The 15,714-nt window shown below is 46.2% G+C and overlaps 1 protein-coding gene across 1 annotated transcript; it reads right to left on the minus strand.

Moving 5' to 3' along the window:
* Positions 1-1,341: 1,341 nt before the first annotated feature.
* On the minus strand, positions 1,342-15,406 carry LOC120935623. The gene is made up of 7 exons (XM_040347675.1): positions 15,187-15,406; positions 9,618-9,992; positions 8,316-8,690; positions 6,422-6,787; positions 3,957-4,343; positions 1,863-2,037; positions 1,342-1,708 (listed from the first exon to the last, which is right to left on the minus strand). The coding sequence occupies exons 1-7, from the start codon at positions 15,233-15,235 to the stop codon at positions 1,342-1,344; spliced, it is 2,094 nt and encodes a 697-aa protein (XP_040203609.1). The 5' UTR covers positions 15,236-15,406.
* Positions 15,407-15,714: the final 308 nt, after the last annotated feature.

The following is a 15,714-nucleotide window of genomic DNA, read 5'->3' on the forward strand; positions in this document are numbered from 1 at the left end:
CATGCCCTCACTTACCCCCCTACTCCCCTACCCTACCCTCACTCCCCTACCCTCACTTACCCCCCCTACTCCCCTACCCTGCCCTCTCATACCCCACTACTTGCCCCCCACCCTGCCCTCACCTACTCCCGCCCACACCCTGCCCTTACTTACCCCCTACTTTTCTCCCCACCCTGCCCTCACCCCCCTACTTATCCCCCCTTCACCCTGGCCTAACTTACCCACCCCCCCCTAAAATACAACTAAAACAATTCAGAAGACTAAAATATGACTAAAACTAAGGTCCCCCAGTTGCCCAGGAGAAAGGGGCAGGACCAGATATATTAGCAGTGCTCTGCTGGTCCCAGGCTCCCAGCTCTAGAGGATCCACCTGCATGAGATGCTGCATCCCAACCAACCCAGCCTTCAACCCCCACTCCTCCCCACCATGCCCTCACTTGCCCCCCTACTCCCCTACCCTACCCTCATTTACTCCCCTACCCTCACTTACCCCCCCTACACCCCTACCCTGCCCTCTCATACCCCACTACTTCCCCCCCACCCTGCCCTCACCTACTCCCGCCCACACCCTGCCCTTACCCCCTACTTTTCTCCCCACCCTGCCCTCACCCCCCTACTTATCCCCCCTTCACCCTGGCCTAACTTACCCACCCCCCTAAAATACAACTAAAACAATTCAGAAGACTAAAATATGACTAAAACTAAGGTCCCCCAGTTGCCCAGGAGAAAGGGGCAGGACCAGATATATTAGCAGTGCTCTGCTGGTCCCAGGCTCCCAGCTCTAGAGGATCCACCTGCATGAGATGCTGCATTCCAACCAACCCAGCCTTCAACCCCCACTCCTCCCCACCATGCCCTCACTTACCCCCCTACTCCCCTACCCTACCCTCACTCCCCTACCCTCACTTACCCCCCCTACACCCCTACCCTGCCCTCTCATACCCCACTACTTCCCCCCCCACCCTGCCCTCACCTACTCCCGCCCACACCCTGCCCTTACTTACCCCCTACTTTTCTCCCCACCCTGCCCTCACCCCCCTACTTATCCCCCCTTCACCCTGGCCTAACTTACCCACCCCCCCTAAAATACAACTAAAACAATTCAGATGACTAAAACTAAGGTCCCCCAGTTGCCCAGGAGAAAGGGGCGGGACCAGATATATTAGCAGTGCTCTGCTGGTCCCAGGCTCCCAGCTCTAGAGGATCCACCTGCATGAGATGCTGCATCCCAACCAACCCAGCCTTCAACCCCCACTCCTCCCCACCATGCCCTCACTTACCCCCCTACTACCCTACCCTCACTCCCCTACCCTCACTTACCCCCTACTCCCCTACCCTACATCACTTACCCCCTACCCTGCCCTCACTTATCCCCCTACTTTCCGCCTGCAATATTTTTAATTTTATGCAGTCCCTCATTTTTGATCTAACTCGCTTGAGAACTCTTTGCCGTTCTTCAGCTGTCAATAATGGAGGTGGATCCGCCACCTTCACTTGGCTAGATGTAGGGATGTGGTTAGATCCTTTGTGCCAATTCTCCACCGGGGTAGATCCTTTGTGCCAATTCTCCACCGGGGGAGATCCTTTGTGCCAATTCTCCTCAGGGATAGATACATAGGTTGTTGGCACTGGTAACCCACACTGTCTTCCCTCTTCCATTTGTTTTACATCATCCACTAGCTTGTGCTTCAGCCGGCAATATCTACATCTGTGAAAATAGAAAAAGATAAGTTAGATAAGTGTAATTAGGGATTTGAGAAAGGGATGGGTTTATCTCAATGTAAAATTGGCTCCACCCACCATCTATAGGTGGAATGGGGAGCCCTGAACTGAGAGCTATAGGAAGTTCTAAATCAACTTACCCAAAGTAGATTGTTAGTATCACGCTCAATAGTGTTATGAGAAGAATAACTCCTCCACAGATCTGTAAGCTGTAATTGTCTTTTAACCCTTGGAGAAATCCTGCCATCCTCATGAGGTCCTCATCTTCATTTCCACTGGCTTTCCGTGACTGATCATTCATTGGCTGATTAGGGTCTGTATGAAACACATCACAAAAGAAAAAACAAAGTTATTTTGCAAGGAACATTTACTTATCTGAAATATAAACAGTGGCCTGGATTCAAGAAGCAATTGCGCCTGTGTAACCATAGGTTACACAGCGCAATTGCTTACTTGCCCCGGCGTAACGAATGCTCCTGATTCAGGAACCTCGTTACGCCGACTGCAGCCTAAGATCTGCGCGGCATAAGGCTCTTATGCCCGCATATCTTAGGCTGCATTCTTGCGATGGCCGCTAGGTGGCGTTCCCGTTGTGCTCAGCGTATAGTATGCAAATTGCATACTAACACCGATTCACAACGTTGCGCGAGCCCTGCGTACGCAATTTACGTCGTTTCCATACGGCGGTTTTTGCGTAAGACTGCCCCTGTTATTAGCAGGGGCAGCCAATGTTACGTATACCCGTCGTTCCTGCGTCGCAAAATTAGAATTTTGCGTAGTTTGCTTAAGTGATTCGTGAATGGCGCTGGACGCCATTCACGTTCACTTTGAAGCAAATGACGTCCTTGCGACGTCATTTGCCGCAATGCACGTCGGGAAAGTTTCCCAACGGAGCATGCGCTCTACGATCGGCGCGGGAACGCGCCTAATTTAAATGATTCCCACCCCCTACGGGATCATTTAAATTGCGCGCGCTTGCGCCGGGCATTTTGCCGGCGCGCCCGCACAATTTACGGAGCTTCTGCTCCGTGAATCGAGGGCAGCGCAAAAAAATTGCGGGGGCACAGGGCAAAAACGTTGCCCTGCGCCTCCGTGAAAATAGCGCAATTCTAGCTGAATCCGGGCCACTAGTTCTAAACAAAGCTATACACAAATCTAAATCTATTGCAGAGTCTTCTAGGTAATCAGGTTGTGAAGTCAGACTTTGGATCTGTTTTGTTATATAGGAAAGCCAGCCCTCATATTTCTATCATCACTGATTTATTGTGAGGCTAGCTTCACACTTCACATGCATGTATTACCACAGTGCACAGTAGTGCACCATGTATGCATTAGGGCATTCATTTTAAACGAGACTTCCACCATGCTAACACACCTGCAGTGCAGTGCACTCTATGACAAGTTGGTGCCAGGGAAAAAAAACGCAGGTACGTTTTCTGGCCCATTAACGCATAACAAGTTAAGGCACTGCAACAGAGCTTATAAGTGCTGTTTCACACTTCTGCAATGTCAATGTGATTCGTACTGCTGTGCAGATCACATGAGATGTATGCACGATGCGAATTCGGCCATACAGATTGTATGGCTGAATTTGCATCGCAGTCAGACCATGCGATGGTCTGACTGGTGCAGACCCTTTTTTTTGACCACACCAGAATTGGATTGCATGGGTGTTCACATGCGATCCGATTCCTGTCTGAATTCACAGTTCGCATTGGGATATGCAAACCGATCTGGTGGTATCATTGACTTTCTATTGACACCCACAGCAGTTCGCATTGGGCAGTGTGAACTGCCTGCTAGTTCTATGCGATACTGGCACTGGACTCGCTCTGGTTCCCTCATCGCGATGGTGTAAGGCCTATTTGAGATTTCAAGTAACACAGACCAGAGTTCACTGCTAACTGGGCCCTGGCCAATCACATTGCACTAAGGTGGGCAAGCTGTTGGAGTGGACCTGATAGGGAACTGATTGCCAAAAGAAGGTCCAGAGCACTAAGGCCATCTACATTCTTGCTAGGATACAATACAAGTCTAGGATACAGGCAGCTCATAGCACCTAGCAACCAATAATCAACATTTGCGCTATAAGCTTGTACGCACAAAACAAACGTTACAAAACATTTACATGCATCCAGTGATAACAATTTGCATCCAGCTTCTGGAAGCAAGTTCCAGCATTGATAGTCATGTTTTATTACACTTTCACTGTCTATATAGGTTATAAAACTTACCAGTCTCCATATCGCTTTCCTTGACGTAAATATTGAACCTTGTGTGGCCTGGGTACTCGTCTCCATTTATGGCAAGGTGGACCTCATAGGTGCCGCTATCCTTAAGATGAACTGGACTTATCTTAAGGGAGCAAATTCCTTGGCGCACTCGTGGCACGTCCACACTTACAGTTCTGGTGGGGTGTTCTAATGGCAGGAGCTTGGTATCATACACCTTAACGATTGGTTGAAATCTATCTTCTCCTATGGGCCTCATGCTCCATTTCATGAGGATCACATCATTGCTATGGGGTTTATCCATGTTGAAATGACATGGGATGACCAGCTGCTGTCCCACTGTAGCATTCAGTTCATGTTGGTAGGTCTGAACGCTTTTTATTTCTACACCTAGAGAAAGAAGAAAACAAAGATTAGTTTCAGCTTACATCCTAAACTTTGGACAATTATAAAGCACAAGTGCACATTTCTAATATTTTCTGCCCAGTATGCAACAGCGGCTGAAGAATTGTGTCATCAAGCATTTTTTTCAATTTCCCCTCCTCCAGCGATCAATCACTGCGACTGGTATAACAAAATAACTTTCTGACAGTCAATAAAGCGAGAGGCAGCAGAAGGGGGCTGACCAGTGAGACACATGTATACGCAGCACAGAACCAGGGCTGCCGTTAGAAATCACGGGGCCCCCCACACAGCCTACCTGACAGGGCCACCACTCCCCCAAATGACAAAAATTAAATATATATATATATATATATATATATATATATATATATATATATATAATAATTTTTTTTTTTTTTTTACAATTTTTCTTACAGCACTGTTTTCTGTGGCTTGGATGAAATATCAGGGGTCTAAGCAGACCCCTGACATCTCATCTTTGAGACAGAGAAAGGAATTGAGGACACTGATTCCTCAATTCTTTTCTCTGTAGCCTCAGCTGCACTGAAGATGAATGAACAGGACCTATACCTAATGCTTACTTTGTCCAATTCAGGAAAGGAAGGGGCCAGTAAATGACATATTTACTGGCCTCTTCCCCCGATTTCCATCTGCCTGTGCAGCAGCGAGAGAGAAAAGCTGGCAGCACTGCGGGAGGACAAGGGGGGGGGGGGGGCCCAGGCACACAGGGAAGAATCTAATGTGGGCAGCACAGGAAGGGAGATCGGTGCAGCGGGATGACAATTACAGAATGATGCACTGTGTCTGTCTGTGTCTCTCCCTCCAGCAGCTGAAAGCCAGCGATAGGGAGAGGGGGGAGACACAGACACTGTGCATCATTCTGTAATTGTTCTCCCATTCCTCCACAATGAACCCCCCCCCCCCTCGCTATCCGGGCCCACTATAGGAGGAAATAACCCAATATAAGGAATATCGCTGGTTCACCTGTTAGGTGTGGTCTGTGCCAATAAAGCTGAGTGAAAAAAGAAAGAGAACAGCAGCTGTGTAGTACAGACTGCAAAAGTAGGCAAAAATATGACCAGGCAGCCTAGCTAGATCAAAATTTTATGAAATTTGAATAAAAATGGTACAGAAAACATCCGTGTAGATGTGTCAATACCTTCCAGAAGAATTGAAACATCTACATCGTTGTTTTCTGTACCATTTTAATTAAAGTTCATAACATTTTGATCTAACTACGCTGCATGGTCATATTTTTGCCTACTTTTTCAGTCTTTACTACACAGCTACTGTTCTCTCTTTTTTTGCCCCCCTATAGGAGGCCTGGTTTTCATTTTATACTGGCATCTCACCCAAGGAAGTAGAGGTTTACTCTGCATAACTAAAGCCTGGTACACACAATACGTATTTTTTTCCATTAAACCCACCGGGCTGAATGAAAAACCTAACCAATCACAGGGGGACCAGCCCCTGCCAGAACACACATGTCATTGCTCGCTGCCAGCAACAATCGTATGCTGGTTTTTCAGCATGTCTGGTTGACGGAAGGTGGTCATTGGATAGGGAGCTGTACACAGGTCACCCGGTGGCACCCCACTGCACTGACTGCAGTGCTCTGCGCCCTGAGCCTACCCTTTTTTTAAGCGTATTAGAGCCCCCCACATTGGAATCCATATATCTGGCGCCCTGCATGCAGATTTGGAGCCGGACTCATGGATGGGAGGGGGCCACTGCATATACTTGTAGCATTTTAGTTGAATGTTTTTATGACACTATCTCCGTGCTATATTCGATAATGCCATCAGAAACTTGAAGAAAGTCATTTGAAAGCACTTAAAAAGCTCACATCGTTGCTAGGATGCAGTCGGCACATGACTCCTAGCGACCAATGGTGCACATACACTATAAGCTTGTACGTATGTAATGGTTGCAGAAATGTTTACATGCATGCAGAGTACATATATTTTGCCCAGGATCTTGCATCCAGCTTCTGGCAGCAAGATCCGGCATTGATAGGAATGTTTTATTACATTTACACTGTCTCTTTAGGCTGTAATACTTACGGCTTTCCCTGATGTGAACATCGACTCTTGTATCACTTGGGAACTCTTCTCCGTTTATGGCAATGCGTAGATCGTACGTGCCGCCATCATCGCGATGAACCGGATCAATCACAAGGGAGCAATCTCCTTGGTGCACATCTGACAAGTTCATCCTTGCTCTACTGTTGATATCTTTTACTGTGGTATCTTCAATCTGATAGATTGGTTGAAATTCATCTTCGTCTGGTGGCTTCACACTCCATTGCAGTTTGATCTTATTACCTCCGAGGGGTTCATCCAAATGGAAACGACATTGGATCACCAGCTGCTGTCCTGCTTTAACACTCAGTTCATGGTGGAAAGTCTGAATGCTTTTTATTGCTACACCTGGGGAAAGGAAAAAACAACAATTAGTTTCACTAGCTTCAGTTTACGTTCTAAACTTTGGTCAAGTGTAAAACACAAGTACACGTTTCTAACATTTTCTGCACGGTATATGACAGGAACTGGAGAATCGTGTCATGACCCATGAGAAATCATTTTCTCAATCTCCCCTCCCCCAGTGATCACTAACTGCAACCGTTAGGCGGCAGGCCTCATTCACATGACTCCAACACAACCGTAAACAATGTAATGATCGTTAAAGCAGGGAACAAAAGTTCCTGCGTTTTGATCAATAAATAGATACATTTTTGAATGTGTAAAAACACCCTTTTTTGAAGCCTATTGGAGTCCATATATCTGGCACCCTGCATGCAGATTTGGAGTTGGATGCATTGATGGGGGGGGGGGGGGGCGGGGGTAGAGCCCATGTGCCCCTAATGGATCTGCGGCCACTGCATATACTCAGCCCTCAAAATTTGCACTCGCATTTTGCGAGTAAATTTTGACTGGCGAGTGTGGGGCGGGCTGCCTGGGAGTAGTGGGGGCGAGCAAGGAGAGGAGCCGCAGCCGCCGACTGGTTGTTCAAAGCGGGGGGAACATGACAGCTTTCAATTCATTAGCTGTGTTCCCCGCGGCGAGCCGCCATATACAGCCCCTCCCCCTTGTCCGGGCACTTTGATAGACAGATCACCAATCCCAGGATTGGACGGGTGATCTGTCTATCAAAGTTTCCCGGACAAGGGGGAGGGGCTGTATATGGCGGCTCGCGGCAGGGAACACAGCTATTGAATTGAAAGCTGTCACGTTCCCCGTGCTTTGAACAACCAGGCTCCGGCTCCGCTTCTCCTCTCACTCAGCACAGGTAGGCTGCTATGGGGAGACACTGGCTGCTATGACGACGAATGCCTGACGAAGGAGCCCTGCGCGGCCCCAAAACGTTTCACTCTCTTTGTGTTGTCATCATGCAATAAAACATCCGTTTGGACGCTATTTATGTCGTTCCATGGTGTGCTGGCAAATATCTCTACTGGCTGCTATGGGGACACTGGCTGCAATGGGGACACTAGCTGCAATGGGGACACTGGCTGCAAGGGGTACACTGGCTGCAAGGGGTACACTGGCTGCAATGGGGACACGTGGCTGCACTGGGGACAGGTGCTGCATTGGTAGACATGGGCAGGCTGCATTTTTGGGCACGGATAAAGTTGTTGTTAATATTTATTTTTATAATGTAATTCTGTATAAAACATTTAAGTGTAATTTCATGAGATAATTTATGAGGGCGTGTCCGGGGGCGGGACATGGTAGGGGTTGGGCGGGGCAACTGGTGGCGAGTACGCCTTAAGGCCTGGCTAGTAGCTCAGGACTTAAATTTTGAGCCCTGAGTATACTTGTATGCAGAAATGTTTACATGCATGCTCAGTACATACATTTTGCCCAGGATCTTGCATCCAGCTTCTGGCAGCAAGATCCGGCATTGATAGAAATGTTTTATTACATTTACACTGTCTCTATAGGTTGTAATACTTACGGCTTTCGCTGATGTGAACATCGACTCTTGTAACTGCTGGGAACTCTTCTCCGTTTATGGCAATGCGTAGATCGTACGTGCCAGCCTCATCGCGATGAACCGGATTAATCGCAAGGGAGCAATCTCCTTGGCGCACATTTGTCCAGTGCATACTTGTTCTAATATTGATATCTTTTACTGCCAGGCGTGTGGTATCTTCAAACTGATAGATTGGTTGAAATTCATCTTTGCCTGGTGGCTTCCTACTCCATTCCAGTTTGATCTTATTACCTCCGAGGGGTTCATTCAATTGGAAATAACATGGGATCAGCAGCTGCTGTCCCGCTTCAACATTCAGTTCATGGTGGTAGATCTGAATGCTTTTTATTTGTACACCTGGGGAAAGAAGAAAACATTGATTAGTTTCAGCTTACATTCTAAACTTTGGTAATTTCTAACATTTTCTGCCCAGTATATGACCGGGACTGGAGAATGGCGTCATGAACCATGAGGAATCATTTTCTCAATCTCCCCTCCCCCAGTGATCACTGCAACCGTTAGGCCTCATTTACATGACCCAAACACAACCGTAAACAACGTAATGATCTTAAAAGCAAGGAACAAAAGTTCCCGCGTTTTGATCAATAAATAGATACATTTTTTAATGCGTAAAAACACCCTTTTTTAAGCCTATTAGAGCCCCCCTTTATTGGAATCCATATATCTGGCACCCTGCATGTTTGTATGGCACTATTGCCGTGGTATATTTCAATACTGCCATCAGAAACTTGAAGAAAGTCATTTGAAAGCACTTAAAAAGCTCACATCGTTGCTAGGATGCAGTCGGCACATGACTCCTAGCGACCAATGGTGGTGCACAAGCACTAAAAGCTTGTACATATGTAATGGTTGCAGAAACGTTTACATGCATGCAGAGCACATACATTTTACCCAGGATCTGGCATCCAGCTTCTGGCAGCAAGATCCGGCATTGATAGGAATGTTTTATTACATTTAGCCCTGGTTCACACTGATGCTACATTGAAATCGTGCTACTTTACTCGATTTCAAAGTAGCAAGGTCAGCGCGATTTCAGGTGCTACTTGATAGACATTTGTGTGGCTTCATACACAGATGTCTATAGAAATCGCACCTGAAATTGGCAAAAGTAGTGTAGGGACTACTTTCGCAAATCGGTGCGGCGCAGTGCCATTGCCGCCAATAGGCTGCGACTTGTCATGCGATTTGATCTCTCAAATCGCATGACAAATCACTCCAATGTGAACCTAGGCTTACACTGTCTCTATAGGCTGTAAAACTTACGGCTTTCCCTGATGTGAACATCGACTCTTGTGTCTTCTGGGAACTCCTCTCCGTTTATGGAAATGCGTAGATCGTACGTGCCGGCATCATCGCGATGAACCGGATCAATCACAAGGGAGCAATCTCCTTGGTGCACATCTGACAAGTGCATCTTTGCTCTTCTGTTGACATCTTTTACTGTCAGCTGTGTGGTATCTTCAGTCTGATAGATTGGTTGAAATTCATCTTCATCTGGTGGCTTCACACTCCATGCCAGTTTGATCTTATTACCTCCGAGGGGTTCATCCAATTGGAAATTACATTGGATCAGCAGCTGCTGTCCCGCTGTAACATTCAGTTCATGGTGGTAAGTCTGAATGCTTTTTATTTCTACACCTGGGGAAAGAAGAAAACATTGATTAGTTTCAGATTACATTCTAAACTTCGGTCAATCATAAAGCACAAGTACACGTTTCTAAAATTTTCTGCCCGGTATATGACAGGGACTGGAGAATGGCGTCATGAACCATGAGGAATCATTTTCTCAATCTCCCCTCCCCCAGTGATCAGTCACTGCAACCGTTAGGACTCACTTACATGACCCCAACACAACCGTAATGTAATGATCTTTAAAGCAAGGAACAAAAAATTGATCCATTTTTGAATGTGTAAAAATTGTCCTGTTCTTTTTTTGAATGGTGTACATCAGGGGTCAAGTCCTGGGGAAAAAAGTGTGGGAACTCCCACCCAAGATCCACTCCCCCACCAAAAAAAAAAAAAATGATACGTTCATATGCATAATTACTAAACCGCATGTTTTTTTTCGATCCACTGTACCTTAGCAATCCTTTGTTACTGGCCGCTTCCTGTATATGGATTCATCGGATAGCGTGTGGGTATTCAGTCACTTCCTCAATGCCGCAATGTCTCCTGGGAGCTTTTTTCATTGTTCCCAGGAGACATTGCGGAGGTCTGCCGCGAGTTATCGCGGGATTTAGAAAGAAGCATTGCGGCATCGAGGAAGTGACAGAATACCCCCACACTACCCGATGAATCCATATACAGGAAGCGGCCAGTAACATAAAGGATTACTAAGGTTTGCCTGCCCCTGACAGTGACTCGAGCTGGGCATCGCCACTTAGTGAAGGATTGGCTCCGGCGGCTCGGCTGCTCTAGTCCTGCAAAGGGAACTGAGTTCCTGCTGTGAAAAAAGTGCAGGAACTCCGTTCCCACGCGTTCCCACAGGACTTGAGCCCTGGTGTACATGTATAGCATGTCTTCAGATACAGTTTTCTGGGTTTTGTGTTATGGATCTGAAGGCAATCCATTTGTATGCACCTGTGGGAATGCCTCCATTGAAAGTGTTAGGCCTCGTACACACGACCGAGAATCTCGTCGTAAAAGAAACGTTGTTTTCCTCGACGAGGTTCTTGTCGAGGATCTTGTCAAGCTTTCTTTGCATACACACTGTCAAGACGAAATCTCGTCGTTCTCAAACGCGGTGACGTACAACACGTACGACCGTATTATAAAGGGGAAGTTCGATTCCACTGGCGCCACCCTTGGGGCTGCTTTTGCTAATCTCATGTTAGTGAGTGTTAAGTAAAAGTTTGGTGAGAGACAATTTGCACTTTTCAGTCTATTACAGCGTGACAAATGTGCTATCTCCATTACGAACGATACTTTTACCGAAGGTGCGCTCCCGTCTCATACTTTATTTGGAGAATTTGCGGGTTTCTAAGCATACACACAAACGTGTTTCTCATCGTAAACCAGCCTGACGAGAAACACGACGAGGAAATTGAGACCCCCGACGAGAAACACGACGAGGAAATTGAGACCCCCGACGAGAAAAAAGAGAACATGTTCTCTTTTTTTCTCGTCGAGATCCACAACAGTTTTCTCGACGAAAAACATACACACGACCGTTTTTCTCGGCAAAAATGCTCTACCAGCATTTTTCTTGAGGGATTTTGCCACAGAAAACCGTCGTGTGTACGAGGCTTTAGAGCTGCATTCACATCCAAAAAAAAAAAAAAGGAAAGAAACTGTACAGTGGCGTGAATGGGGCCTAATAATAAAATAACTGGCAGTTAAATAAAGTGAGAGGCAGCAGCAGGGGGCTCATCTGTGTGCCAGAACAGCCAAAAACTGGCATCTCAGCCAAGGATGGCTATGACAAAACTAAGTCAAGACTATGACTAAAGCTGGCCATACACTAGTAGCATTTACACTGAGGCCCCGTACTCACGACCAAACATGTCTGCTGAGCGTAGGGCCCCTCCCTCGTTGGGACTCTGGAAAACACTTGTCAATAATATGATACCCCTATACAAAGATACTTATGTACACAGAGGCTGTCCGAAAAAATATGACAGAGTCTGGTCTAAATGGTTGGCAGAGCCCTCCACCGCGGCTGCGGATTAGGAGGCTTCTTTGATTTCTGATAGCGTTGCTTGAAGTCTTACTGAACCGTCCCCTGTTAGCACAACAACTTGGGTGACCATGTTTCACCATCCTCCTACCCCTGGAGCTTGAGCCAGACCACCTCATTGATGACAGTTTAATATGGTAGTCGCCAATTTCTATTGTGTCTTGGTTCTGTACTGCTACCTTGCGACCCCTGCGTGGGTCCTGACCGTGTTGTAAGCCAGATGTTGGCTGTGCTATTGTACGTTGTATTGTCTATGTGTTTTTACAAATAAAATAAAAAAGATTTTCCAAAAAAAAAAAAAAAACATGTCTGCTGAAACTGGTCCGCGGACCAGTTTCAGCAGACATGTTTGGCCGTGTGTAGGCCCGAGCGGACCATTTTCGGGCGGATCGGACAGGTTTCCAGCGGACAACTGTTTCCTGGACTTGCTTTAAAACAGTCCGCTGGAAACCTGTCCGCCCGGACATGTACAGTCGTCTGTACAGACCTACCGTACATGTCCTGCCGCCCGCCATCCCTCGCATGCGTCGAATGACTTCGACGCATGCGTGGAAGCATTTTAAAGACGGGCCGCCCACGTCGCCGCGTCATTGTCGCGGCGACACCGCGTCATCGACGCGGCGACACCGCGGACACGCCCCGCGTATTGTTTACGCGCGGACCTCTGTTCGATGGTGTGTATAGCCATCGAACAGAAGTCCCCGGGCAGACATGTCCGATGGAAACGGTCTGCAGACCGTTTTCATCGGACATGTCTGGCCGTGAGTACAAGGCCTATGCGTTCGTATAAAACAGTCTGGTCAATATATCCAATAATGCCATAAGAGACTTGATGAATGTCATTTGACAGCGCTTTAAAATTGTGTTTGCTAATCGAACTTCCCAGGTGAAAAATGTCATTATTAAAATTTCAGTCACTTGAAAAAAGTTTTTTTTTGGGGCACTACATTCAAAAATAATAGGGGTTTTGATCCCATTAACTGAGTCCCGGTTCACACTGATGTGGTAAGGAATTGGCAGCGATTCCTGTGTGTTTCCAGCACCGTATCACAATCTCACTCTGTTCATGCAAACTGCTGCAAGTATCAATGTTACGTTAACGACACCCCAAAAATGGTTTGAAAACACACTGCTTCAGTAGCCAGTAAATATTACATTCAATTTGATGGGCAACTGCACTGAGAATGTGCCATCAGAGGTGGGTACCTGAGGGTGGTTAGATCTATGGGCACCTTTACTGAGAACATATCAGTAGAGGTGTGTACCCGAGGGTGGTTGGAGCTATGGGCACCTGTACTGAGAACATATCAGTAGGAGTGGGTACCTGAGGGTGGTTGGATCTATGGGCACCTGCACTGAGAATATATCAGTAGAGGTGGGTACCTGAGGGTGGTTGGAGCTATGGGCACCCGCACTGAGAATATATCAGTAGAGGTGGGTACCTGAGGGTGGTTGGAACTATGGGCACCTGCACTAAGAATAACCCAGTAGAGGTGGGTACCTGAAGGTGGTTGGAGATATGGGCACCTGTACTGAGAATATATATATATTTTTTTTTCCATACACACATCCCCTACTACACTCCATACACACATCCCCACTACACTCCATACACACATCCCCACTACACTTCATACACACATCCCTACTACACTCCATACACACATCCCTATTACACTCCATACGCACATCCCTATTACACTCCATACACACATCCCTATTACACTCCATACACACATCCCCACTACACTCCATACACACATCCCTATTACACTCCATACACACATCCCTACTACACTCCATACACACATCCCTATTACACTCCATACACACATCCCTATTACACTCCATACACACATCCATACTACACTTCATACACACGTCCCCACTACACTCCATACACACATCCCCACTACACTCCATACACACATCCCCACTACACTCCATACGCACATCCCCATTACACTCCATACACACATCCCTATTACACTCCATACACACATCCCTACTACACTCCATACACACATCCCTATTACACTCCATACACACATCCCTATTACACTCCATACACACATCCATACTACACTTCATACACACATCCCCATTACACTCCATACACACATCCCCTATTACACTCCATACACACATCCCTATTACACTCCATACACACATCCCTATTACACTCCATACACACATCCCTCCTACACTTCATACACACATCCCTATTACACTCCATACACACATCCCTATTACACTCCATACACACATCCCTATTACACTCCATACACACATCCCCTATTACACTCCATACACACATCCCTATTACACTTCATACACACATCCCTATTACACTCCATACACACATCCCTATTACACTCCATACACACATCCCCTACTACACTCCATACACACATCCCTATTACACTCTATACACACATCCCCACTACACTCCATACACACATCCCCTACTACACTCCATACACACATCCCTATTACACTCTATACACACATCCCCTACTACACTCCATACACACATCCCCTATTACACTCCATACACACATCCCTATTACACTTCATACACACATCCCCTACTACACTCCATACACACATCCCTATTACACTCCATACACACATCCCCACTACACTCCATACACACATCCCTACTACACTCCATACACACATCCCCCACTACACTCCATACACACATCCCTACTACACTCCATACACACATCCCTATTACACTCCATACACACATCCCTATTACACTCCATACACACATCCCTACTACACTCCATACACACATCCCTACTACACTCCATACACACATCACTATTACACTCCATACACACACCCCCTATTACACTCCATACACACATCCCCTATTACACTCCATACACACATCCCTACTACACTCCATACACACATCCCTACTACACTCCATACACACATCCCTACTACACTCCATACACACATCCCTATTACACTCCATACACAAAGCATCTCCACAAGGGGAAGGATCGTTATCTATCCATGTGACTGCAATGTTCTCATTTCATGAATAAGTGTCACTATCCAGTCCTGGAGAATAAGACTCCTTGTCCTGCGGTGATAGCTGTGTGATTTGTACAGTAAGGTGTAACACTGATCAGTACTTACTTGTCACAAGGTGCAGAAAAAGAAATAAGATAAAAAGTCTGAAAATCATTCTTCTTCCTCGTCACTAAATGTCTTTACTGACTAAATAACCGAAAACTCCTTCAGAATTGGTCTAATTATCTCAATCCGCGAAAAAAATCGATCTCTCTGAGGAGCAAATCAATTGCTGTCTTACTCTGAGAAAAACCAAGACCAACTGACAGCTGTTGGCTGCGAATCTATTTATAGACAGCTGTGTGCTGCTTATAGATACGATGATGTCACAGTGACTGTTGCTAGGGGAGAAGTGTTGCTAGGAGAGCTCTGTGCTGTAGAAGGCTGCAAAACAAAAACACTTTTTTTTTTTTTTTTTTATGGTCACATTAAAGTGTACCTGTCATCTGCTGTAGGAAGACCTGCACATTGTTTATTTATTAATATTTGTACCCGTGATTCACAGGGCTTCTCCTGCATTTTTTCATACATATTTACAAAATGTTTTTAACACATTTTTTATATGTCTTTTCCTCTTTTTTATTTAAAAAAACT

This window comes from Rana temporaria, chromosome 4 (genome assembly GCF_905171775.1).
Source record: "Rana temporaria chromosome 4, aRanTem1.1, whole genome shotgun sequence".
NCBI lineage: Eukaryota > Metazoa > Chordata > Amphibia > Anura > Ranidae > Rana > Rana temporaria.